Below are 26,014 nucleotides of genomic sequence, written 5' to 3'. Positions count from 1 at the left end.
TTTATTGTGGGCCCCAACAACACACGAGATATTGTTTTTCATCCAAAATTGCTAAGAAATACATTAAAAATTGTCATCCCGTTGCTCACTGAATCATTTGATAAAAGTATGGAGCCAGTTGGTGTTCCAGCACTTCTTGGAGCTCACCACTTTTTTTTCTTTTTTTTTTAAAATACATTTATTTCTGATTTTTCCCTTTTTTTCTCCCAATTTAGTGGCCAATCAATCCCTATTTTAGTTCAAACACCTACTCTTGTACTGCATGTGTTCGCCAACTGCATTTCTCCGGGCGGCAGTCTCGAAGGAGACGCCTCGCCACTTCCGTGACAAGGAGACTCCAGGCCGAACCACTGCTTTTTCCGACACACACAGAGACACATTCATGTGACGAACACAAGCCGACTCCGCCCCCCTCCCGAAGACAGCGTTGCCAATTATTGCTGCTTCATCGTGTACGGCCTAGTCGGATCTGACGAGACCGGGGCGTGAACCCCAGTCCCCAGTGGGCAACTGCATCGACTTTTAAGAAAACTACAAATCTGACTGTCAGCACATGGACAAGCTCTTGTGGCATCATCAATATGAGTCCTGTTAAAGACATTCCTGTCATTCTTAAATGCTTGCAGTCGAATAAAGAAATCCTGTTTTGAAATATTCTGAAGTTGTTTCAGCCATGATGTCCAAACTAGGCAAGCAGTGGGGTCCCATATGGAAAGATGGAGCAGGCAGTGCGTCTGGCTGAGCTCACACACGATAACACAGCTCCACTGAACATTAACATCAAAACCCAGCTGGCAGGCCTATCCACAGTGCCTTCAGCTGCCTTCGCACGCACACACGTGCACACACGCACAAACACACGCACACAAAATACATATAGGATGTGCGTTCATACGCATGTTTTTACAATCTAGAATACATGGTCACACACACGCACACATTTGGTAGTACATAAACGGCAGTACACAAATGGCATGCGTTTCTGCATACACACTTTTCATACGTGGCGGAGCACAGGGCACAACGATATGCTCACACACAGTTTATATCGTCTCTGACTCACTCTCTAACACACTCTCCTCTCAAGCTTACTTGCACACACAGACACACCTTCAATCCGAAGTCAATTCATCTCGCTTTGTGCTTCAGTCCTGTCTCACTCCACAGGATCCTATTGTCTTAGAAGTCATTTGCGCAATTGTCATTAACAGGAACAGCCCTGAGGCCACACACACACACACACACACACACACACACACACACACACACACACACACACAAGCACATGCACAAACCTACTGCAGATTGCAGCAGATTTTGTTGTCACACATGTATGCATTCACATTCACAACTGATAGATGCGCCTTGTGCAAGTGCAAAACAACGGGCCACCTAAAAGTGAATGGGCTGGAGATGTGCCCACTTACACAATGATAATTCTCCTCTTACTGGCCCTTCCCAACTCTATCTCACAAAAACACATCTGCCCTCAATCACAGAGAAAACAAAGAACTGCTGAAATAGAAAAAAGTTTAGAACGTGTATGTGTAGGCCGACGCATACTTGGCCAAATAAACTGATTCTGAACAGAGTGAAAAACAAGCCTAATGAGCCTTTAAATGTTGTCAAGGTTAGAGGGGCTGCACGCACACACAAACATAAACATGCATACGCACACACACACAGGCACTCGTAAACACATGCAAGTGCATGCACATAAACACAACTGCATACATATATGTATGTTGTTGCTGCCAAACTAGTACATCTTTGTGTAGTGTGAGCCACTAACATTAACATTTTCTGAAGTATTATAGTTAAAATTTAAAACAGTTAAATGACTGAGAACAAAGATACTTGCAATGCTGAGGCACATTTGGCCATTTCCAACCTTCTCTATAGATGTGTTTGTATCTGTGTGTGTGTTTGTTTGTGTCTTGTGTGTGTGTGTGCCTGAGTGTGAGAGAGTGGGCTCTTATGCATGAGCGTGAAAAGTAACATGTGTTTGCAAAAACCCTGCAGGCTGAAATTAGCTTGCACAACAAGACAAGCTCAAATCATTTTCACATCAAAAGGCTGAATGGACACAGAAGTGAAGGACTGAGTTCATCGAGGGCAAACACATCCACCTATTTTCAGCGGCTGATTTCCTGTGCTGATGACCAATATGTTTTGAGTGGTTTTACCACATTCAGGACTCAAATTTGCAAATTCTGTTTGTCCTGCCTTTCTTCTTTTGCTTGTTCCGATTGTTGACAGTCATGTTATATTGCATTTGCATTGCAATTTTTTAAGTGTTCAAAGAAGTGCCTTGTCTGGGATCTTGACACCTCCTTCCTTCACCAATTTGTAGCATTCAGGGGCGTCTGGGTAGCGTGGCGGTCTATTCCGTTGCCTACCAACATAGGGATCGCCGGTTCGAATCCCTGTGTGACCTTCGGCTTGGTCGGGCGTCCCTACAGACACAATTGGCCGTGTCTGCGGATGGGAAGTCGGATGTGTGTATGTGTCCTGGTTGCTGCACTAGCGCCTCCTCTGGTTGACTGGGGTGCCTGTTTGGGGGGGAGAGGAAATTGGGGGGAATAGCGTGATCCTCAATTGCGCTACACCCCCCTGACAAAACTCCTCATTGTCAGGTGAAAAGAAGTGGCTGGCGACTCCACATGTATAAGAGGGGGCATGTAGTAGTCTGCAGCCCTCCCCGGGTTAATTACCCCCGCTCGGAAGAGTGGGGGTAATTGGCTGGATACAACTGGGGAGAAAAAAGGGGAAGAAATGTGTAGCCTCCATAATGCAATGGCTGCCAATGTGCGCCAGAGTAATTGTTGTACCATAAATCAGTCAATTAAGCTTGGATGGATGGATAGGTAGTATTGATGGCATTGGGTCAGCTGGAAGAACGTCAGGCATTCCCCTACTGTTTACAAAAGGAAACCTGGGATCTTTTACAACTACCGCAAGTGAGTCTTAACATCTCAGCCAAAGGTGTTCCCTATCAACTGGAATGGGCACTGTTGGTGACAGGTACACCGTCACTCAAAAGTACACAACCAAGGACTCAAACTCTCAACCTTCCAACCTCAAGCCCAAACTCAACCCATGATGCCCCGCTGCCAATGAAAAACTAAAATTAAGGCATCTAGGTGGCGTGGCGGTCTATTCCATTGCCTACCAACATGGGGATCGGCGGTTCGAGTCCCCCCTCCAGCCCCTCCACAGACACAATTGGCCGTGTCTGTGGATGGGAAGCTGGATGTGGGTATGTGTTCTGGTTGCTGCACTTGCGCCTCCTCTGGTCAGTCGGGGTGCCTGTTTGGGGGGAGGGGGAACTGGGTGGAATAGCGTGAACCTCCCACGCACTAAGTCCCCCTGGTGAAACGCCTCACTGTTAGGTGAAAAGAAGCAGCTGGTGACTCCACATGTATTGGAGGAGGCATGTGGTAGTCTGCAGCCCTCCCTGGATTGGCAGAGGGGATGGAGCAACGACCGGGACGGTTCGGAAGAGTGAGATAATTGGCTGGATACAATTGGGGAGGGAAAGGGGGGGGGTGTAAAAGAAGAAAAAAAAACTAAAATTAAACCATGTAATCTCTACCATGTAAAATCAAGTCTGCTGAAAAAGAAGGCACGCAATGCAAATCTCATTGTAACCTAGATGGAGCAAAACTTTGTGCAAAGCTTTAGTGACTCTCACACCCGCATTTAGAGCGGCTCAAAATTAAATGAACTCGTCTGGGTCATTTGACTGAATGAGTGCATGCGTTTTGAAAAAGAGAGGAAAAGTGAGAGACGTTGAGAACATATGTGCCCAATGTCCCGTTTGCCTGCATAGGATTCCCATTAGCACCTCGAAACGCTGATGGGGTATCACACATGCGAAGACATGCAGACAAACATCTGTGTGGGGGAGTGTGTCTGTTTTTAAACATTTCACAGCGACAGCAATGCTCGGCCTCACTAAAGCATGCTATTAGCATCCGACGCCGCATAGTGCTCAAGATGACACTCCGCCCAAATGACTGTAATTAAACACTCGGCTTAAAGTAAGCTTAAAGCAACGAGGCGGTAGCTTACAAAAGGAAGAGAAAGGCAGGGAAGCAGTTTGGAAAAGTTGGAGAACAATAAACCTAAAATGAACAACAATGCTGGGGAACAGCCCATCTGTTTGTGCCTTGCGGTCACCCTGCGAAGCCAACTTTAATTTCATGTTGTCTGAGGTTCTTTGTGCCGATGTGCCAATCTGCTTTGGAGTAAATGAGTCTACCATTATGATTATGAAATAAAAAACTTACAAGCTACAATCCTGAAGGTTTACCTGCCGAAAACTGTATCCTTTTATACTTTTGATTACTAGCGTACAGGTAGCCCCCGAGTTACGATCGAGTTTCATTTTTGAGTCTGTTCTTATGTCGAATTTGTATGTAAGTCGGAACCGTTACGTACAGTTCACATCTAGCATCAATTAGAAATGTTTGTCTTAGTATAGAGTATATATTTTACCTAAAACATTATAAATATAATAATGAGGTAATAATAAATCTAACTACAATACAGTATTTATAATTGAGAGAGAGAATGTGTGTATAGGTATAAAAAACTTTAAAGAAACACCCCCCCCCTTTTCTCCCCAATTGTATCTGGCTAATTACCCCACTCTTCCGAGCTGTCCCGGTCACTGCTCCACCCCCTCTGCTGATCCGGGGAGGGCTGCAGACTACCACATGGCTCCTCCTATACATGTGGAGTGGCCAGCCGCTTTTCACCCGACAGTGAGGAGTTTCGCCAGTGGGACGCAGTGCGTGGGCGGATCACGCTATCCCCCCAGTCACCCATAGGAACTGGCTCATCCGCATCTCACACAGCAGATTCTAAAATCCAAATTCATCGGCCTTCCCACCCCCAACCTATCAGACCTCAATAGCAAAGCCATGATACACACAGCACCAACCATAACTCAGGATCTCGTCATCCCCTTAACCCAATCTCCACCTGCTTCCATCTGGTTGCAGGTACAGGTCCCTCACCTGCGGACAGGCCGCTTTAAAAGGAGCTTTGTTCCCCCTGCCATTGAAGTTCTGAACTTACTAAACCTCTAAACCTTTAAACTATGTACATCATGTGGTAGCGCGTATATGTGTACATGCATTCACTGTATGTGAGGCTCTGTGCAAAGGGTGAAAACAAATCTCTTGTAGGACAATAAGCATATATAGCCCACATGTTGGAAAATATAGGAATTATAAATGCTTGAGGGCGGCATGGTGGTGTAGTTGTTAGAGCGGTCGCCTCACAGCAAGAAGGTTCTGGGTTCAAGGCCCAGGGTAGTCCAACCTTGGGGGTCATCCCAGGTCATCCTCTGTGTGGAGTTTACATGTTCTCCCCGTGTCTGTGTGAGTTTCCTCCGGGTGCTCCGGTTTCCTCCCACAGTCCAAAGACATGTAGGTCAGGTGAATCGGCCGTACTAAATTGCCCCTAAGTATGAATGTGTGTGTGTGTGTGTGTGTGTGTGTGTGTGTGTGTGTGTGTGTACACGTTTAGCTATCCTTGTGCGGACCAAATGTCCACACAAGGATAGCAAAACCTGACAGGACGTACCTTGGAGGTCCGCACAAGGAAAAGGGTCTATTTTAGGGTTAGGAGTTGGTTTTAGGGTTACGGTTAGAATTAGGGTTAGGTTAAGGTTAGGGTTAGGCATGTAGTTTGCATGGGTAACGTTAGGGTTAAGGGCTAGGAAATGAATGTAGTCAACGAGGGGTCCGCACAAGGATAGTGAAACACAACTGTGTGTGTGTGTGTGTATGTATGTATGTATGTCGGCCCTGTGTGGTGGCCTGGCGGCCTGTCCAAGGTGTCTCCCCGCCTGCCACCCAATGACTGCTGGGATAGGCTCTAGCATCCCTGTGACTCAGAGCAGGATAAGCGGTTTGGATAATGGCTGGATAAATGCTTTAGTGGCTCATGTAAATGGTTAATGTGGGGGGGGGAATGCTATGGTGCATAGCAATTTTACACCTTCACCTTTGCAACCAAACATGGATAAATAGTGTGTTGTGGTGAAAAAACAAGCAGACCGGGTTCATAGTAGACCTTTACCAACAGATATTATGACATCACCAGTTACAGTAAAACTCAACCATGTGTTATTTGTGGGCTGGTTGTGGCAGAGGGGAAGTGCTGACACAACAGTACAGGCAGCTTTGTTTTACTTCGAATGGTCAATCAAGACTGCATTTACGAGTATCACCGTTAGTGTCAGTGTGTTTAACAAAAATATTTCAAGGAATTGTTGGCTAGCCTTGCTAGCCAGGTGTGAACTTCATATCAATACATGCCAATTGACATCACTCCATTTATTCCGGTGACATATCTCTTGCATTTTACACGTATTGAAAAAAAGCAGTTCAGGCCTTAACTTTCATCCCCTTCTTCCAGGAATGAGCTCCTTGCTGTTGTTAAGAAAATTAACTCTACCTCAGTTTTGTCGTCCAGACACAGGTCCCATTTACCCAATACTGCCGGCTTTACACACCTTTACACCCAGCTTTATCTATCCACCAAGCCTACCTCCACTCTTCCGCCCACTTCCCTTTCTGACTGCTTACTAGAAATTAAATCCTGGTTTTGATACCACTTCCTCAAACTTGATAGCGATAAAACTGAAGTCCTCCTAGTAGGCACTAAATCTACTTTGGCCAAACCTGATAGTCTTTCTCTGACTATGACAATTCTATAGTTCTTCGGTCGCCTCAGGTTAAGAGTCTGGATGTCATCCTGGACAGCACACTATCTTTTGAAGCTCACATCAACAATGTTACTCGGTCTGCATACTTCCACCTACACAATATTAACTGTCTTTGGCTGTCACTTACACCCAAAAGCACAGCCATACTCACTCTCACCTTGGTTATATCCCGTATTGACTACTGTAATTCTATCCTCTTTGGTCTTCCCCTCAAGTGTCTTCATAAACTTCAATTGGTCCAGAATTCAGCTGCCTGTATCATTACCAGAACTCCTTCCATAGATCATACCACTCCTGTTCTTCAGCAACTCCATTGGCTCCCTGTTAAATACCATATTGACTTCAAGATCCTGTTCCTCACCTTTAAGGCTCTTAATAGCCTAGCTCCTTCATATCTTTCTGAACTCCTTCATATCCACATGCCCTCCCGCACTCTCAGATCCTCTTCTGCTCTCCAACTCACTACACCATCGGCCCGCTTGACTACCATGGGGTCTAGAGCCTTCAGTCATTCTGCCCCCCCACCTATGGGACTCTTTCCCACAAGACATTCACAACACTGATTTTCTTTCAACCTTCAAATCCCATCTCAAAACGTACCTTTTCAAACTGGCATATTCAGTCTGATACATGCTTCATTGAGTTTTGTGCAGATGATGAGTTCATACTTATCTGTTGTATTAACTTTTTATTGTCTACCCTGCCTTGTTTTTATTTTATGCTGTGTGATACAGTGCTGCTTGTTTTTTTTACTGTGTTCTGTAAAGTGTCCTTGAGTGCTCTGAAAGGCGCCCATAAATAAAACATATTATTATTATTATTATTATTATTATTAGTAGACTTCCTCAAGTGTCCACTTTAACGGCCTTTCTTGTTCCCTGCTCATTTCCCTGCAGTCCAGCATTCACTCACACTGTTGTGGACTGCCTTTGTATAGTTCCGCGCTCAGGAATGTGCATTTGTGTACCCCCACATTCATTGCATACTTTGTATGCAGCCACATATTGTATACACGTGTACAAATTAAAAATCCTTTCCGAGTTCCAAACATATGATGTGCAATATCTTGTTTGTTTGTTTTTTGTTACCCTCGTTTCCATCTTTTTATGTGCATTGTGTTTTTCAAAAAGCATATCATGATTGCAAAAAATGCTCCGAGAACCTGGTTTGAATACTGAACATGTAAAATGTAACCCCCTAAAAACCAGGTATGATGTTTCTCATGGCTGTCTTAACAAAAAAAAAAAATCTGACCTTGGTTGCACGTGGTCACACAGAATGACAGGGTGGCATATAGTGAGATTAATTTGTTATGAACCCAAAAGGTTAATGGAAAAGTAAATATATCCATCGTTGTCAACCTAACCTTGGCTAAGACATGGAAGCCATGTCCGTTCCAGGGTTGCTCGCTACAAATGGCTGACCCTGCACTTTGACCTCGGGAAACGTACACATCTCTCAGAGCTGTATGCGAGTCACAAATTAATCATTACACCGTGTGAAATATGTTAATTAGGGGCCTGAATAGCTCTCCATGGAATTAGATGTTTCTGTTGCTAGTCCCGCCCACAGAGTCACATGATTGGTTACCTGGTGTGAGTGACAATGTCAGTGAGGGCGCCGCCCTCCAGGAATTCCATGACGACCCAGAGCTCGTCTCCCACCAGGTAGCTGTTGTACATGTCAACCACGTTCTCATGGTGGTAGTCCCGCATGATCACCACCTGGTACACATACACCACCAAACACACACACACACACACACACACACACACACACACACACACACACACACACACACAGGAAACTTCAATATAACAAGGAAAGGAAATGAACTTCTAGCAAATGTGTGTCCCTAGTTAGTTTTTCTTTGGAGGTGATGCGAAAGAGATTTCTGTCAAACATTTTTTACGATCAAGAGCTAACTTATATATAATATGAACAAGGCTCAGCGTTTTCGGTTTTTATTTTTCAAAGCCGTCCAGCATGCCGAATTTCACCACAAGAGGGCACTGTTACATAACCTCACACGAACAGGAACAACCTTTGGATCCGCGGAAACATAAAATCCGGGTGAAAATCAGTTTACAAATCTGGGTACTTTTCAGTGAAAACTGGTAAAAAGCCGACAACACCGAGTCCTGAATATGAACTACAAATCACTTCTTTTCATATGAAGGTCATTGAATATATTTCTAAAATAACGATTGTGAGATTATACAAAGTATTTGCCCTAAACAGTATTGCCATTGTATTCATATCAATAACCTAATTCAAATTTATTAGAATATGTGAACGAGGTCTAATGAAATAACCATTGGATGTTATAACAATTTAAGTTTTTTTTCTCCCTCTTTTCTAATATTTAAATGTAATGGGGGCTTAACCATAAACGGATAGGTCCCAAACACTAACAGGATAACATAAAGCACATTAGTTTGAAATTAAACACCCACTGCTTCTCATCTGTAAGCAAGTGCACAGATGTGTTATCATTCATCTTTAAGCAAACGGGCGCACACATACACACAAACACACACACACACATAAAACCCAGAATAATGTATGTAAAATGGTATCATATATGGCAGTGGCAGCTGGCCAGTACAGGGCACTGTGGTGCTGCCCCCTTCAAACATCAAGAGATGAAAATCTACTTAAACATCCATCCATCCATTATCTTAACCGCTTATCCTGCTCTCAGGGTCGCGGGATGCTGGAGCTTATTCCAGCAGTCATTGGGCAGCAGGCGGGGAGACACCCTGGACAGGCCGCCAGGCCATCACAGGGTCGACACACACACACACACTCATGTTCATACCTAGGGACAATTTAGTATGGCAGATTCACCTGACTTACATGTCTTTGAACTGTGGGAGGAAACCGGCGCCCCCGGAGGAAACCCACGCAGACACGGGGAGAACATGCAAAGTCCACACAGAGGACGACCCAGGTTGACCCTACAAGGTTGGACTACCCCGGGGCTCGAACCAAGGACCTTCTTGCTGTGAGGCAACCACGCTAACCACTGCACCACCGTGCTGCCCTACTTAAACATGTTAAATATAATTTAGTTGTATAATGCAACTAATTATGAAATAAAAGTGTTTTTCAGTCTGCGAGCGCTTGTCAGCAGCCATTAAATATTGGTTCCAAATGGTATTTGGTTGATTTCTGTCTGAGTCCACATACTTCCTGGATGAGGGGCGCCGGCCGAACCATACCTTATGCAAGCCCTTAAACCTTTGGCGAGCAGGTGACCTGTGGCTGCTGTCTAATTGGTTTCTTCAGATTTTCCATGGGGCGCAGTTCTGAGCACCCCAGACACTCCCACTTTTATTGGCAGCGAATTGGTATTGTTTTTATGTTTTTTGATCTAATGTGTTTGGACAATTCTTGTGGCTGTCAATCATGTTCACACCCACCACGGCAGGTCGTCTCGACTGTCAATCATCCACCGTCTATGAACCCTGATAAAATCTATAGGCTACATTGTCCTTCTTAATAACTCTGTGACTGTGTGGACATTAAAGCAGCTGTCAGGTGTGCTGTGCCAAGGTAAATTGCACCCCCCCACTGCAAAAAAAATTTTTTTTAGCAACAGCTGCCACTGATATTTGGTAAATTGATCAAAACAATGTGCAGTTTACCCATAGCTCAAATCTATCTCTGATAGTATAAGTTAACTAAATAACAAATTCTGTATGCATAATCAAGCTATATTAATATTCAGTGGAAGTTTATAAAAATAAACCAAATAGATGTCAGGTGTAAGGACCAGGTCAGGCCTTGTGCTTTTACTTGTTGACTGAATGGCAAGGAAATAAGTTACGGGTTGTTTCTACAGACATGGAGTAGTAAGCAGAAAATCCAAATTATGTGATTTTTTTTTTTTTTTTTTTTTTGTATGCCCGGTTATTCTGTAAGCAGCAGCTTCTTGGAGAGAGCGACAATCTCAGGCGAGAGCTGAATATTTCGTAACACCATGTTGGGTGTATGTTCAGTGAATCGTAGGAGCTCCAATCTCAGATGGGACGTGGGAGTTGGGTGGAAAGCTTTATTTGTGTGGGTCAGGCTGACACAGTAGCACGCAGCAGGACTGAAGAGGCACAATTCGACCAGATATCTCCGAACCCTAAAGCACTCCTCTGGCCCAGGCTCCCACACAACACACCATGCAGAACAACAAACGCGAGACGGATCTAAACGCCACTCTGGTGTGCTGAAACTACTAAGTCCATCAACACCTAGTGTTAAACCTTACTACCCTTGTGTGTCTGGGGAGCTAGGTATACTATCACCTCTCGGACTTCTCAGAGGGCATTCAGGTAGCGTGGCAGTCTATTCCATTGCCTACCAACACGGGGATCGGCGGTTCGAATCCCCGTGTTACCTCCGGCTTGGTCGGATATCCCTACAGACACAATTGGCCGTGTCTGCAGGTGGGAAGCTGGATGTGGGTATGTGTCCTGGTTGCTGCACTAGCGCCTCCTTTGGTCGGTCGGGGTGCCTGTTCTGGGGGGAGGGGGAACTGGGGATAACAGCGTGACCCTCCCACATGCTACGTCCCCCCCGGCAAAATTCCTCACTGTCAGGTGAAAAGAAGCAGCTGGCGACTCCACGTGTATCGGAGGAGGCATGTGGTAGTCTGCAGCCCTCCCCAGATCGGAAGAGGGGGTGGAGCAGCGACCGGGACGGCTTGGAAGAGTTGGGTAATTAGCCGAATACAATTGGGGAGAAAAAGGGGTGAAAAAAATCGAGAAAAAAAAAGACTTCTCACAGAGACACCCCCCCCCCCCACCACACACACACACTGCTACTTTTCTCATGAATGGCTCCCCACTTGATTGTTAGTGTCATTATCAGATCTCACTTCTTACTAATAAAGTCAAATAATCTGCTTTAGGATATTTCCTCCCTAACTGATATGATATCTGCTACAGCCAGCTAGACTCGCTGCTGATATGATTGTTCTCTGTGTAGACAGCGGGGAGATTGTTAAGTGTGTGGCCCCAGTGCAGAAAGAAACAAGGCAGAATACAAACCGCTGGAAAATGTCGGCAGAAAAGCTGTGATTGATATACAACCCACGATCTGAGAAACCTTCAGTCAGTGCTCTCTGGTCAGTTACTGGCCCACACAAAAAAAACAACAAACGAACAAAACTCCTGCTCCTGCTTAATGTGCATATCCCATGTCTACACCCCCAAAATGGAAGGGGGTGCTAATTTTGTTAAACTGATTAAATCTTTCTTAATTGATTAATTAATTGTCAATATTCAATTAATCCATTAAAATCAATTAATCTTAATTATTAATTGCTTTATTTTGTTTTGAGTGAGTGTAACTAATTTGGTTCAGAATTATTTTTTAGTTGACATAAATTTAGTGTGAACATAGGTAGACGGCCCATCATGACACCCCCCTGCCCCCCCCCATCCCCGTGGCAGAAATGTTTCCTGTTTTTCCACCCAAATGGGCGGTCTCAGTCAGTAATGGTTTAGAAAAAAATACCAGTGCCCACTTAGGTTGCTAAATTAAGCACATACACACGCACGTGCGCGCACCCACTCACGCCCACACACACACACACACACACACACACACAATAGCTAGAAAATAACCTTTTTTCACTGGTTGAGTCTTTCCCATTAGACTGATGGACAATGAGATGTATCATTTGCTATTTTTAGGTGGGTACATGGTAATTGCCTGCCCACAGAGGTAGGTGTATGCCATATGCCAGTGTATACTGGAAGATCGTCTACACCTCTGCTTAGGTATAAATATGGCTGAGATAAGCTGACTTCCGTTTCTCTGGAGTGAGGGAGTGCAGCTCCAAGTCAGTGACTATGCTGTTCCCCAACCCGCAATCCCATCTAAACCCATCTCTGCCAGCCTTTCAGCACCTCGTTAAAGAGCAGCTCTCTCCTCTGTTGTTTCCTCAGGTCCATCTTCTTCACCGCCACCTGCTTGCCGCTGTGTTTCTCGCTGGCAATGCACACAATGCCGGTGGAGCCCTCGCCTATCTTGATGAAGCTGTCCAGGTACTCCCGAGGATCGCCTGATGGCCACAAGGACATTGTTAATGATTTACCATGAGACAAAATTTAATACTGAACCTGGTGTATTGATGCATGCTCAACCAGGTAAGGAAATCACAGCAAGTTGAATCAGTTCATCTGGACACAACGTTTATTGAGAGAAATGTTTCGTCACTCATCTAAGTGACCTCTGCAGTCTAAACTGGACTGCAGGTATCCCCACCCTTATAAACAATACAGCGGCATAACGACCAACAAGAGTTACAATGACCATATGTACTGTTCACAGAGGATTGGGGAATAGTTACAATCACAGCATTGTAAGATGGTGACAGATGTACTTTTAGGCCCCACCTCGGTTCAGGGATGGTCATTCCCTCTTCACATAGATGGCCTCTTTGACTCCCCATTCAAACCAGTGAATAGTACACATGGCCAATGTAATGCTAGTTAATGGCCACACCCATATTTGCATATGAAACTGATCGCTGGTTTCGGTCGTTATGCGACTGTATTGTTTATAAGGGTGGGGATACCTGCAGTCCAGTTGAGACTAAAGAGGTCACTTAGATGAGTGATGAAATGTTTCTCTCAATAAACGTTGTGTCCAGATGAACTGATTCAACTTTTTTTAATGTTCTTACCTGGATTATTGAGCATGCATAAAGACATACAGTGTAAGATATCCATAAAACAATGGTTAATGCTGTACTTTCTCCTCCATTTTCAATGCCTTCTTGTTTTACTGTGGCATCATATTGAAACTATGCCAAAGCTGTGACATTTGACTCGCAAAGCATACTTCAGTCTCTGTATCGAGACATGGCGGGTGTTCCAGAGAACTATGGTTATTAATGACAATATCCAACACAGGTTAGGTAGTGATGAAGGTTAGGGTTTGGTAGTGGTAAAGGTTAGGTTTAGGGTTAGGTAGTGGTGAACCTGCTGTGTCACACATACAGATATCGAAGGGCATGTTGCAGGTCATGAATGGACACTTGGGCAAAAAGCGTGGGTACGTGAGTAAGGGCCCCCATGGCTGATTTCTCACCCGGGTTGACCACCAGTTGTAGTGCTGCTCTGAACTGCTCATGGGAGACCCTGGAGGGCTGAGTATCTGAACTAGAGCCCCAGGAAGGAGGAGGGTAGGCCCCTGGGGGAATGTAGGGTGATGATGGCTGTGAGTAGGCCCCCTGGACAGAAAATGGACACACACACATACACACACACAGCACAGTCAGACAGGGATAGAAAAGTGCATGAAAATACAAAACATGCTACATTTCATATGTTTCGATACAGCACATTGGTCAAAATACGGCGCATCCACATCTACGTACATACAAATAAATCCAAACTCAGTGAACCTACCTGAGGGGTGTACGGTGGGCTGGGCTGGGAAGGGGGGTGGTGGTAAGGCGAGGGTTTGTAATGGTGGAAGACGGGCGGGTAGGGCAGGTGTGCCGGGGGGTAACCAGGAGGCTTGGTGTGGCTCTGAGGTAGCTTGAGAGGCCCGCGGGGGTAGGTGTCTCCACCTGGAACCTGGGGACTTCCATCGCGTGACGGTCGGTCGTAGTCGCCCTGGGATGGAGGGCACAAATGGGTCAGATACTCAGGAACGGTCTTGGATCCAGCTTGTTTTATTTGGATCAGACAGACTTCAGCCACACAGGAGATCACACTGTGTATTTTGATATGACGTTTAGCAACAAAGACTTGAAACCCCGCTTCTCTTGAAATAAAAGTGAAATTCAGCTGATTGGGCGAAATAACTTCTCTTGATATGCATTTTAACTTGCAGCAATTTTGTCGCGACACGAGTCGCTATCAAAACAGAGAGGGTAAGGCTAATCTCTATCTTAGAAACTGACTTTAAAATCTGATACCGGCTGACTTGCATTGGAAACAAGTGAAACCATCACAACCCACTGACAGATTTATTTATTTGTTTATTTATTAGGGATTTCCCCCGCTTTTTCTCCCCAATTGTACCTGTCCAATTACCCCACTCTTCAGAGCCGTCCCGGTTGCTGCTCCAACCCCTCTGCTGATCCGGGGAGGGCTGCAGACTACCACATGCCTCCGCTTCTTTTCACCTGACAGTGAGGAGTTTTGCCAGGGGGACATAGCGCGTGGGAGGATCACGCTATTCCCCCAGCCCCCCCCCCAACAGGCACCCCAACTGACCAGAGGAGGCGCTAGTGCAGCGACCACGACACACCCACATCCGGCTTCTCGCCCGCAGACACGGCCAGCTGTGTCTGTAGGGATGCCCAACCAAGCCGGAGGTAACACAGGGATTCGAACCAGCGATCCCCATATTGATAGGCAACGGAATATACTGCTATGCCACCCGGACACCCCTATACAATTTATTTATACAAGAAAATCCTTAACTGTCTTGAAAATAACTGACTGTCTTGTAAGATAGCTGCAGTGCAGGTGTGTTTGGTGTGACCCAAGGCTTTTGTGCATGTCGTACTGAATATGTTGAATGGAGATAGTCCATCAGTGACTCTGGGAAAACAATATTCTCCGCATGGATCGGCATACAGTCTGTCAAAAATGTAACTTGCATGCGTCTTGCCTATGCAGTACATTAACATATAACACGTCTCTTAGGAAAACACCCTGGCCCAACCCCCCCCCCCCCACCACCTGAACAGTGACATGTCAGCTCCGCTCCTTGGTATGTCTGTGGGTGCATTAGCCCTTGGACAGATCTAATGGAGGACATTTAATCCTCAGGACAGGGACCATACTTTATCATTAGAGTCCCACACTGCTCCTCAAACACTCATTCATCATGCAGGAGCACAAGGGGGACCCAGATCTGGGACGCATGATCCTGTCGCACCACTTGCTTAAGCCCTATCTCACACAGTTACACTCAGCGAAGCCCTTCTGTACTGCAGACTTCAACCTGCAGGACAAAAGGTTGCTTTCCATCAGCTAAAATCAATTTCATTTGAGTTTCTTTAAAAGCAACACAAACAGCAAAGAAGGCTGCCAGAGTTAAACACACATTAGGATAATTGTCAAGTGGGGAAAAGTAAAGTGAAAACAAGACTTTTGCCTGAATTGGCTGTGGGAGAAAATACTTCTGTCTCACATGCAATGGCTGTAGCTGAGCAGAACATTTGTGACTGGCATTGGAAAATATAAGCGAATATGAACGTATGCAGCAAAAGAAGAAGTGGTGGATGAGAAGTGGGAGTACCGGCGGAAGGAATACTTATAGTCCGAGGTAAAGTAAACAGAAGAGTATGATGCGGAGGAGTAATGGAGTGACAGAGGAACAAGCTGCCTCCACCCTGAGATGTGCTGACTAAATTAAATTACCTTTGCCACCCCCCCACCCCCTGCTCTCTCCAAAGACACACTGCAACCAGCAAACAGGACATGAATTATTTTCTCATAAACACCCGAGAGACTGAGAGGATAATAGAAATCTCTCTCTCTCCCTCTCTTTGTCTAACACACAAACATGCACACACACACGGACACATACACACATATGCACGCACGCATGCACCCACACACACGCATGCACACACACACATACACACACACACAGAGCAAGAGGAGGAGCCCTGATGTGTTAGGATGGTGTACAATTACACGGCATGAACTCCTTTAATCAATCACTTTCAGGCAGGCGGTAGGGGGGTGCTGCTGGGATGGCCCAGTCTCGGGCCCCCCTATCGTTGGCCAGCACCGCTGGCTGGCTGTCAGCCAAGGGTCTCCTGATCCATGTTGGTTAAACGCGCATTAATCTGAGTTTGGCAGGGTAATCAACAACCTAACTCAACTGTGAAATTGAATTCCGCGGTGGAACATCGTTCGGCCAGTTTTATGCTAAGGCTGCAGAAAGGGAAAGTGCCGCAACATCAATTTGTCACCGAGAGCTGCGGAACTGAGCTCGTGCTCACCACACAACACAGTGTGTGTGTTTGTGTGTGTGTGTGTGTGTGGCAAAGCCCCAACACTGTCTACTACAAAATCCCCACCGGCTCACAACAACAGCAAGGAAAAGGGAAGATTCAGTTCGGTGCCGTGAGTGAGCTGAATGAAAGAAAGGAAGGAGAAGGCAGAGAGGGAGAGAGAAGAGGGGGCGGCGGGTTTGTTACAAGCTCCATGAGCCAAGAAGAATAGTGAGTCTTAAGCTGCCAGATAACTTATTGTACTCTTTGTTTTTACTTAGCAGTGCCACAAATCTCTTATAAGCATCACAATGCAAATTAATGTGCTCCGTTTCCTAAGACCTTTTACTTCAGCCTATTCACCACCTTCCTTTCACTTCAAATACCATTGCATTTGAATGTAACATGTGTCTGTTACCAATACATTTCTGAATTGGTAACAGACACTATAAAATACAATACAATACGATGCTATACCTTACTATTCTGTACTATTCTGTACTTTTTTTGATTTTATGCTGTCTGATACAGTGCTGCTTGTTTTGTACTGTGTTTTGTAAGGTGTCCTTGAACGCTCTGAAAGGCACCCACAAATAAAATGTATTATCATTACTGTACTATACTATGCTACACTACACTAAACTACACTATACTATTTCTGTACGATATTATATTACACTATACTATACTATTTCTGTACTACACTATACTATACTATTTCTGTACTATACTATACTATTTCTGTACTATACTGTACTATTTTGTACTATACTATACTATACTATACTATACTACACTACACTATTTCTCTGCTATGCTATACTATACTATTCTGTACTATACTATACCACACTATACTATTTCTGTACTATACTATACTACACTAGACTATTTCTGTTCTATACTATACTATGCTATACTATACTATGCACATTTTGTAACCGCTAACTGAAGTGACCTGTGATTGTTCACAAAGTTAGCAATATTAACCTTTTCACAGTTATATACAGTAAATAAAAAACAGATGATTCATTTTGATTTATTCACAGAAATATGTAAATTGGCTAAGAACCTACAAGCCAGGGATGAGTATGCATGCCACCAGCGTGTTCCTCCCACACATCACAGCCCCGTTTCTCCCTATATATTCATTTTATATTCTGTATTTCAGTGCTAGAAACCATTCCTGCCCAAGCAAAACCAATGAGGAAAAAAAAATCATTCGGGAGAAAAATGACCTCCTACAGCACTTCCAATACTGTTACTCTTGCATTCTTGGCAACTATTTTCTGTGTGTGTGTGTGTGTGTGTGTGTGTGTGTGTGTGTGTGTGTGTGTGTGTGTGTGTGTGTGTGTGCATTTCTCCTGAGCACCTATTTACTGAGGCATACAGGTTAAATGGTTTTTCATCAAGGCACCCTGGGATCTACATCAGCAAACACTCTTCTCAGCTTCTGGCCTCGTGGTGTGTGTGAAGGGGGTGTAGTGGATGGATGTAATAGCACTACACACTAGTACTATTATGGACCTAATGGTATATTGTAATAGTAAGACTTTTCAGGATGCTATCAGCGAAAGAATAGGGATTTTATTGGAGACACCACCGGATCCGATATCAGCTCTGGTATTGAGTTACCTGGCTGACTACATCTGTAGTCTCCCCTGTACTGCATGCAGTGTATGCCAACATCCTGCATGTAGCATGTTCATTCAAATGAGAGGACACAAATGACTTGTGCTTCAAAATGGAAGGTTACATTACACAGCCTCCAGTTCGTGGAAAGCTTTGCTGTCGTGTCTGTCGTCCTTCAGTGGAGTCATCTCTCAGCTTCTTGTAGGATTGTAGGGGTACGATCACATATTGATCACATGGCTCACACAAAGAGTTGCTTTTGGCCATGAAACGTGGCCAACATTTTACCAACACTTCTAGCAACATCATTGTGTTTTCGGATCTATTTTTTTGTGATGACTTTATTTCTTATAAGTCATTATGTGAGCCAAAACAGCTATTGTCCCCATCAGTAATCTCAATATTAATGTTGCCAATCTGCATAGGTTCATACATGTTGTTCTTGTTGGATGTATGCAGGCTGTTATGTGGTCGTGTCGGCATGGTCTGCTCTGAATACACTGGGGTTTCCTTCACATCACAAATAAGAGGTTGTTACATTTCTGGGAGTGTCCTGTGAGACAATGAGCATTAATTAAGGGCTTTACTTTTAAGACAAGATAAGCTTTCTTGTACCCAAAGGACAGTTTACTGTGATTTCAGCTCTCTCCATCGCTCTAGCTCTCCCTCACACCTCTCCTTCATGCACCTCCTCTTCCTCTCCTTCTCTCTGTCTTTCCATCACCTTTTACACATTCTCCTCTATTCTCTCCCTCGCAGTGCTGCCTGGATGATGGTCAGCATGCAGCCATTAATTGACTTGCACTGAGAGAGAGTTACTGCTGTAAAGAGCTAATTGTGTCTGTGGCAGAGCCTGCTACAACCAGGTAGAGTAGATTGATAGCTGACACCTCTATCCAGCAGGAAGGCCAGTCAAATGGAGAGAGTAAGAGAGATAAGATGTACAGAGAGAGAGAGAGAGAGAGAGAGAGAGAGAGAGAGAGAGAGAGAGAGAGAGAGAGGATTTACAGAGATGTACAGAGAGATAAGAGCGAGATGTACAGAGAAAGAGAGGGATGTACAGAGAGAGTAAATAAGAGAGGATATGTATAGAGAGAGAAGATGTACAGGCAAAGATACAGAGAGAAAGAGAGAGATGTACAGAGAGGTGTACAGAGAGAGTAAGAGATATACAGAGAGAGAGCGAGAGAGAGAGAGAGAGAGAGAGGGTAAATAGGCAAGAGCAACACATCTGTGTAATTTTCTCTGCAATGTTTTTTTTTGCTCTGTTTTTTTTAAAATGCGTTTCCCGATGAGTCACTGTAATTTGGTGGCTTACATGCTCCCCTTTGGAAATGTGCCCACTATCATCTTCAGCCCTGGAATTTCTGAGATTTAAAAAAAAGGTCTTATATAAGAAACTATTCAAACCTGTGCTAAAACATTTTTTTATGTCCTAGACAGCAAATGCAAACTCAGAGTGAGGCTAGTATATAGAGGGATAGATGGGAGTTTGCACCAGAGGAGTGTGTGTGCTAATGTAATTATTGTACATATACCTTTGCTAGAATCTGGGAGTTGGTAAGACTCTCTGAGAGGCGGGGGTAGGTGTAGGAGCTGTAGGGATGGGCCTGAGGAGGGTTCTTAAAAGCCCCACTGATCCCATAGGGCAGACTGGGCTCCTGTAGCCCAGAGCCCGACCGGGACCGCTGTCGAATGGCCGGTGTGGGGCTGGTCTGCGTCACGTAAGAACTCTTGGGTCGCTTCTCATAGTCGTCCCGCAGTCCTCCATAGCTCCACTCACTGTCTGGATAGTTGATCTGCTCACTGTGGAGTGAAGCGCGAGACGGTGTGCCCACCGATGTGTCCCGGTAGTCCTGACTGGACGAGCCGCCGACAGATGCCCGGTAGTAACCGCTGGAGCCCACCCCGCTGCCCACCGTGGAGGCCACCTCATCAGCTGAGCGGCCTTTGCTCTCCAGGTAGGTATGGTAGTCTGGAGGAAGCTTGGCATAGTCTGATTTTTGGGGCATGGCATCTGGATAGAAGGGGCTGCGGATAGGGTGCGAGTGTCCGTTCTGCTTGGGGAAGCGGTAGTGCCTCCCAACAGCCCAGTCTCCATCTATGGAGAAGCCTGGCTTGCCAGGCTCCAAGGAGAAGTCCCTGCTGGAGGTGTCCAAGTCACAGGAGTAGCGGGAGTAGTAGTGGTTGAAGCCATTCTCCTCTGGTGGGTTAAGATGGCTGCCACCAGGGGGTTTAGAGCTGGTGCCAGCCTGGTGGGGGCCTGGTGGGCTTTCCTTACGCAGGGAGTTGGAGCGCGTCACTGAGATGTTGTCAAACTCCTCCAGGAGGCCATTGATAGAGGCGTCCTTGGGAGGCCGGTTCCCTCGGACAATAGTCTAAAGGAGAGACAAACACAGTGACAGTCAGCACACAAGAGAACTTGCTGGCTGATGGTTTAATGGATGTCTTGCAAATAGCCCTGATACCTTGGGTTGCAGTACATTCAATTTCAGTTCAGCCATTTGTGGCTGAAAGCTGAAGGAGATGAATTGGAATTCCTGTTCAGTCAAATCCAATTAAATTTCAGTGCTTCAATATTCGAGATGGAATTTCAATTCATGAGTATCAGGGCTTTGTGACAAGTATGAAATTAATCATCACTTGCAAGAAATGAATGCTAGTATCAGTCATCTAAAAGAATGGCAGGCATCATTCTACACAACCGCTGGTTGTTGTGAGTTAGGATGCAGCTTTAACAGTCATGGAGATAAATGGAGAGATACCTTGGACGTTAAGAGGAAACCAGTGGTAGACTGAAGGAAGCTAATTCCTGCCCCATTTCCCTCGCAACAGATTAGCTTCATTTTCAGTGGGCTGATCAGGATAAATTAATAGTCGTGATGTTTGGCGGGGTGCTCAAGAGACGCACGAACACGCAGGCAAACGTGTCCCGGTGCATGCGCGCACACATATATACAGAGTGGGAGAGAGTGAGAGAGAGAGAGAGAGAGAGAGAGAGAGAGAGAGAGAGAGAGAGAGAGAGAGAGAGAGAGAGAGAGAGAGAGAGAGAGACAAAGAAAGAAACACACGTGCTTACATCTGCTTCAAAGCGAATGAAGCTTAAGCAACGGGGGCACTGTTCATCCCCTCCTACCCGGTGCTAAACCCTTTACACGGCTGTGTCGTGAGTCACAAGGAGCTGCACTACAGCGGTCGTCAAAAAAAAAGAAAAAAAAGAAAAAGCATTGCCTGGGAGAAATCAAATGCTTCCAGAAAGTGTTTGTACATGTGTGTGTGTGTGTGTGTGTGTGTGTAAAAGCGTGTGCGCAGGTATGTATGGATGCTGCACTACATTATGCTGTCTCTACTGTACATACTACTGTACATACTGTAATGGTGTTTGGCCTGGTACTCAGCACATCATTGCAGGGAAGTACATGAGAGTAGGGGCAGAAGCCAGTGATACAGGTACTATCTATCTGTGTCCTTCCCCCAATCGGCTTTCTGGGGCACAAAAATTGTCCATCAGAACAATGGAAGGGAAGCTTGTCGTCGATAGCTGAGCAGAAGCAGATGCTATAAACTCGGTTGTGCGATCTATTTTCTATTTTTTTTAACCCACCCCCTTTTTTTCCCTCCTCATTTGTACCCTGCCAATTACCCCACTCTTCCGAGTTGTCCCGATCTCTGCTCCACCCCCTCTGCCGATCCGAGGAGGGCTGCAGACTACTACATGCCTCCTCCGATACATGTGGAGTCGCCAGCCACTTCTTTTCACCTGACAGTGCGGCGTTTCGCCAGAGGGACGTAGCGCATGGGAGGATCACGCTATTCCCCCCAGTTCCCCTCCCCCCTGAATAGGCACCCCGACTGACCAGAGGGAGCGCTAGTGAGGCGACCAGGACACATACCCACATCCGGCTTCCCACCCCCAGACACCCCGATAGTGCGCTTTACTTTCTCTTGGGCAATTTATCAGAGGGCTTTTCCAGACCACCTAAAGACAAATGTCCATATCCCTACAGAAAGCCAAACATTTTACCTTACACTGTTGCATAAGGCCTTTTAATGTTCTGCCCTTGCAGTATGGCCTCTGAATGAGTTGTAAAAATGCTGGACTTAGCTGCTGACTGTTTTATGACGCGAGAGCCCTTCTGTATGCTGCTGATAATAGCATCAGCTGGCATCTCCGAGTTTTACAAGCCTAGAAAAACCTATACCTATTGACTAGCACACACTTATCAACTTGTACAGGAACGTGAGATGCAAACTGCAATACCTTACACAAGACAGTACTGATTTGTCTTTTCCGCCTCTTCAGGTGTTTCGTTTGACACTATGCCTAGGCCTTACAGTGTCACGTCAGCATGTTCTTAGATGCACTTTGACAGCTCTCTCGCTGCCCTGTCTGTCACGCCGCTGTCATACGTGTCTCTCGCTGTAGTTTGCCCATGTCACATGTGCTGAGCCAGACCCAGAGAGAGAGCCGGGATAATCATCATCTCTCAACTATGCTTTGCTGACAGAGGGACACATCCTGGACGGCTCTACTCTGCAGCCTGCCCCCCAACACATAGTACATATAAAATCCCAACATATAATGAATCTATAATATTATATATGAATATGTAAATAAAATATATGTAGGAAATCTTACATAGGCTACGTTGCCCCAAGACATTGGTTCTTACAACTGAGTATCTAAAACTAGCAAGCAGTAGCTTCATCCTGTGATACAATGGAATAAGCATCGCTTGCAATACCACTTTGGCTGTATCCATCACTATTCACACAAAACATGTACTGCATATACGCTGTTCATTACGGCTGGGTGGAGAGTCACTATACAAAGTAAACTGTGATTAGCTGATACTTGGGGCATCAACTGGTGAATTATCCTCTGCACCAACCGAGATGTAGATACAATGCAGCATTTGGACACCGTCTGTCCTGAGGATGAAACCTGCATGTCTTCCTCTATTAGTCAGGCTCTGTATCCACAGCCGTCCCTTTTTCTATGAACACTCTCATACATCAATTCATCAAGCTCATTCCTTTCCATCCTTATGTTGCACTTTCACATATCAACAACTTTTACTTCATGTACCCCCCCCCTCCCTCTTTCTCTCTCTCTCTCTCCCTCCCTCCTGCCATGTTCTTCTTGCACTCCTTTGTTGGAAAGCTATGCTGCTGGGTGCTGTGAACTGGAACCCGAGGTGTAATGGCCTATAAACCAGTGAATAAAGTTTGGCTGAGAGGCTCAGGGGTTAGGGGAGAGCAGGACGAATGGTCTTTTAAACAGGTCACTGGGTAGACATCCATCACTCTCTGGACAGATTTTATTCGGTCCAGGCTTCGGCTGAAATGTAAAGAACGACAACAATACTAACACGGTACAATAAACTAACGATGATATATTTATAGTAGGCAGTCTTAGTAATAGTGGTAGTGCAGTTGTAATTTATCACAGTTACATTATCAATTTTAATGTTTTTTATGATATCATTACCACTATTCTGATATTTCATCTAAAATGTCGGACGGATATGTCTCTGAATCCTAAAGATGGCCGGATCCCAGTCCCGTGTGTTAAACTGGGCAAACGCAGGCGATTCAAACTTGCTTTAATCAGGCAGACAACACTAGGGACTGTCAGTTATCCAATAAAACATCATTTCTATTTGGTTCATAATCAATGAGCATGTGTCAAGGAGCCTGATGGGTGTAGAAGAGAGTGAGCGAGCGAGCGAGAGAGCGAGCGAGGGGTGGCGAGTGAAACTGAGAAGGTGCAGAGAGTGCAGAGGGGAGAGAGAGAGAGACAAGGTTAATTGTGTGCCAAATCACTGTCAAGCGGTCGGCATCAGGCCTAAAAATCTTTCCATTAATTTGAATTAGGTGGCTGAATCTAGCCTCCTTATTCCCCCTGCTCTCCCCTTCTCCTCTGCCCTTATAGCTTTGGGAGTGCCGTGCACAGGCTGTGTTGGGCGGCTGCCGTGACAGCAGCCATATTTCACCAGCGAGTGGCGTTGGCCTGTCCTGTAGTGATAAGCTGTAATAGATCTACTCTCTCCACTCACCAAGGCCTGCTCAAGGTAAGCACAGGAGAGGAGAGGAGAGGAGAGGAGAGGAGAGGAGAGGAGAGGAGAGGAGAGGGGAAGAGAGGACAAGAGAAGAGACGAGGAGGTGAGAAAGGAAAGAATTCTAGGTGACAGGAACTGAGAGAGTGAGGGAGGAAAAAAAAGAGGCCAGTGGAAGTAGTATAGAGGAGTGGAAATGAGAGAGCGGGAAGGGGGGGAAGAAAGTCGAGTGAGTGTGTGTGTGTGTGTGTGTGTGTGTGTGTGTGTGTGTGTGTGTGTGTGTGTGTGTGTGTGTGTGTGTGTGTGTGTGTGTGTGTGTGTAGAGGGGCTGAATGAAATAACCATTACGGGTAATGGGTAAGAAAAAAGGGAAGGAGGTATATATGAGAGACAAAACAACAGTGTGAGGTGTTGGAAGGGGAGAGAGAGAGAGCGAGGCAGAGAGAGAGAGAGAGAGAGAGAGAAAAGTCCGGGGCAGGGTGGGGGGGGGTGGTGATGGGCCGGGGTGGGGTAGCAGTGAAAAATGAGGGTCATTGGGAGATAAGGGGGGATTAACCTTGCTGGTAATGAAGGGGGGCGTGATGGGAGGATGGAGGGAGGAATACGGGGAGCGATAATTAATGAGCTTGCCCTTCCTGCGACTCCTCACAAGAACCCCTGGTTTTAGAGGCTGCGCTTCACTGGACAGCAGGGTCCCGGGACGACAGAGGGGCCAGAGGAGGAGGAGGAGGAGGAGGAGGAAGAGGAGGCATTCTGCTCCTCTGGTGAAACTACACTCGCATGTCACGCTGCTATTGTTCTGTAACCATTTTTTTTATCAGATACATTTGCTGCATAAAAAGGACCTCTACACCTTTCCTACATCGGTGTGATGATGATATCATGTGATGCTCAATGCAAGTTGTGTGTCTGCTATGTGACCTTGTCTTAGGCACACCGTATGCTCTGGTGTGCTCTGGTATGCTCTGGTATGCTCAGATGACAGTTTTAACAACACAAAAGTTTGTGGTTGAATAAAAAAGAAAACAGAACCGCAATGATATATATATATAATTTTGGTCTGAGTGTGATGAGCGTGTTTCTTTTTTAAGTGTTTCACTCTGAAAACACCAAATATTCCTTGTCACACACACTCACACACACACACACACACACACACCCTTACATCAGACCTCCTCAACACACCCACTGTCAATAAATGCCTTCCCACACACTCCAACTCAGCCGCTACAGGCTGGCAGTACATTAGCATTATCATCGTGTGGACGTGGTCTGGCTTGTGTGGACGGGTGTCTGGCTTGGCTGTGGCGAGTCTGCCGGTGTGCCCTGTTAAAACATGGAAGTATGCTGCCTCAGGACTCACCAGCAAGGCAACAGGGGGATGTGTGAAGTCTCTTGGTACAGCTTATAATGCTCATCAGGTTATCACCGCCATCGCCTCCTCACACTGCACCAACCTCCGTTTCTCTCTCTCTCTCTCTACCCCTTATTCTTTCTCTGCTGTCTCTCACTGTTTCTCATTTTCACCCCTCTTTCCCTTTCTCTCTCTCTCTCTCCTTTTTTCTTGATCCGCCTCTACCGCAAATGCTCCCTCCTTTATTGGATAGCAGACAG

General features: G+C 45.6%; 1 protein-coding gene across 1 annotated transcript in view; it reads right to left on the bottom strand.

Annotated features, from left to right (window-relative positions):
* pak5 (p21 protein (Cdc42/Rac)-activated kinase 5) overlaps positions 1–26,014 on the bottom strand; it is a 47,367-nt gene that overhangs the window by 5,737 nt on the left and 15,616 nt on the right. The window contains exons 3-7 of the mRNA XM_056294642.1: positions 19,880–20,719; positions 14,158–14,367; positions 13,838–13,979; positions 12,652–12,806; positions 8,333–8,466 (exon numbers count right to left, since the gene is read on the bottom strand). Of these exons, the coding sequence (XP_056150617.1) occupies positions 8,333–8,466; positions 12,652–12,806; positions 13,838–13,979; positions 14,158–14,367; positions 19,880–20,719 (1,481 nt within the window). The remainder of the gene's footprint in view (positions 1–8,332; positions 8,467–12,651; positions 12,807–13,837; positions 13,980–14,157; positions 14,368–19,879; positions 20,720–26,014) is intronic.

The sequence above is a fragment of the Lampris incognitus genome, chromosome 15 (assembly GCF_029633865.1).
Source record: "Lampris incognitus isolate fLamInc1 chromosome 15, fLamInc1.hap2, whole genome shotgun sequence".
NCBI classification, from domain to species: Eukaryota; Metazoa; Chordata; class Actinopteri; order Lampriformes; family Lampridae; genus Lampris; species Lampris incognitus.
Note: the sequence above shows the minus strand (reverse complement) of the source record. Positions and strands in the feature narration are given on the sequence as shown.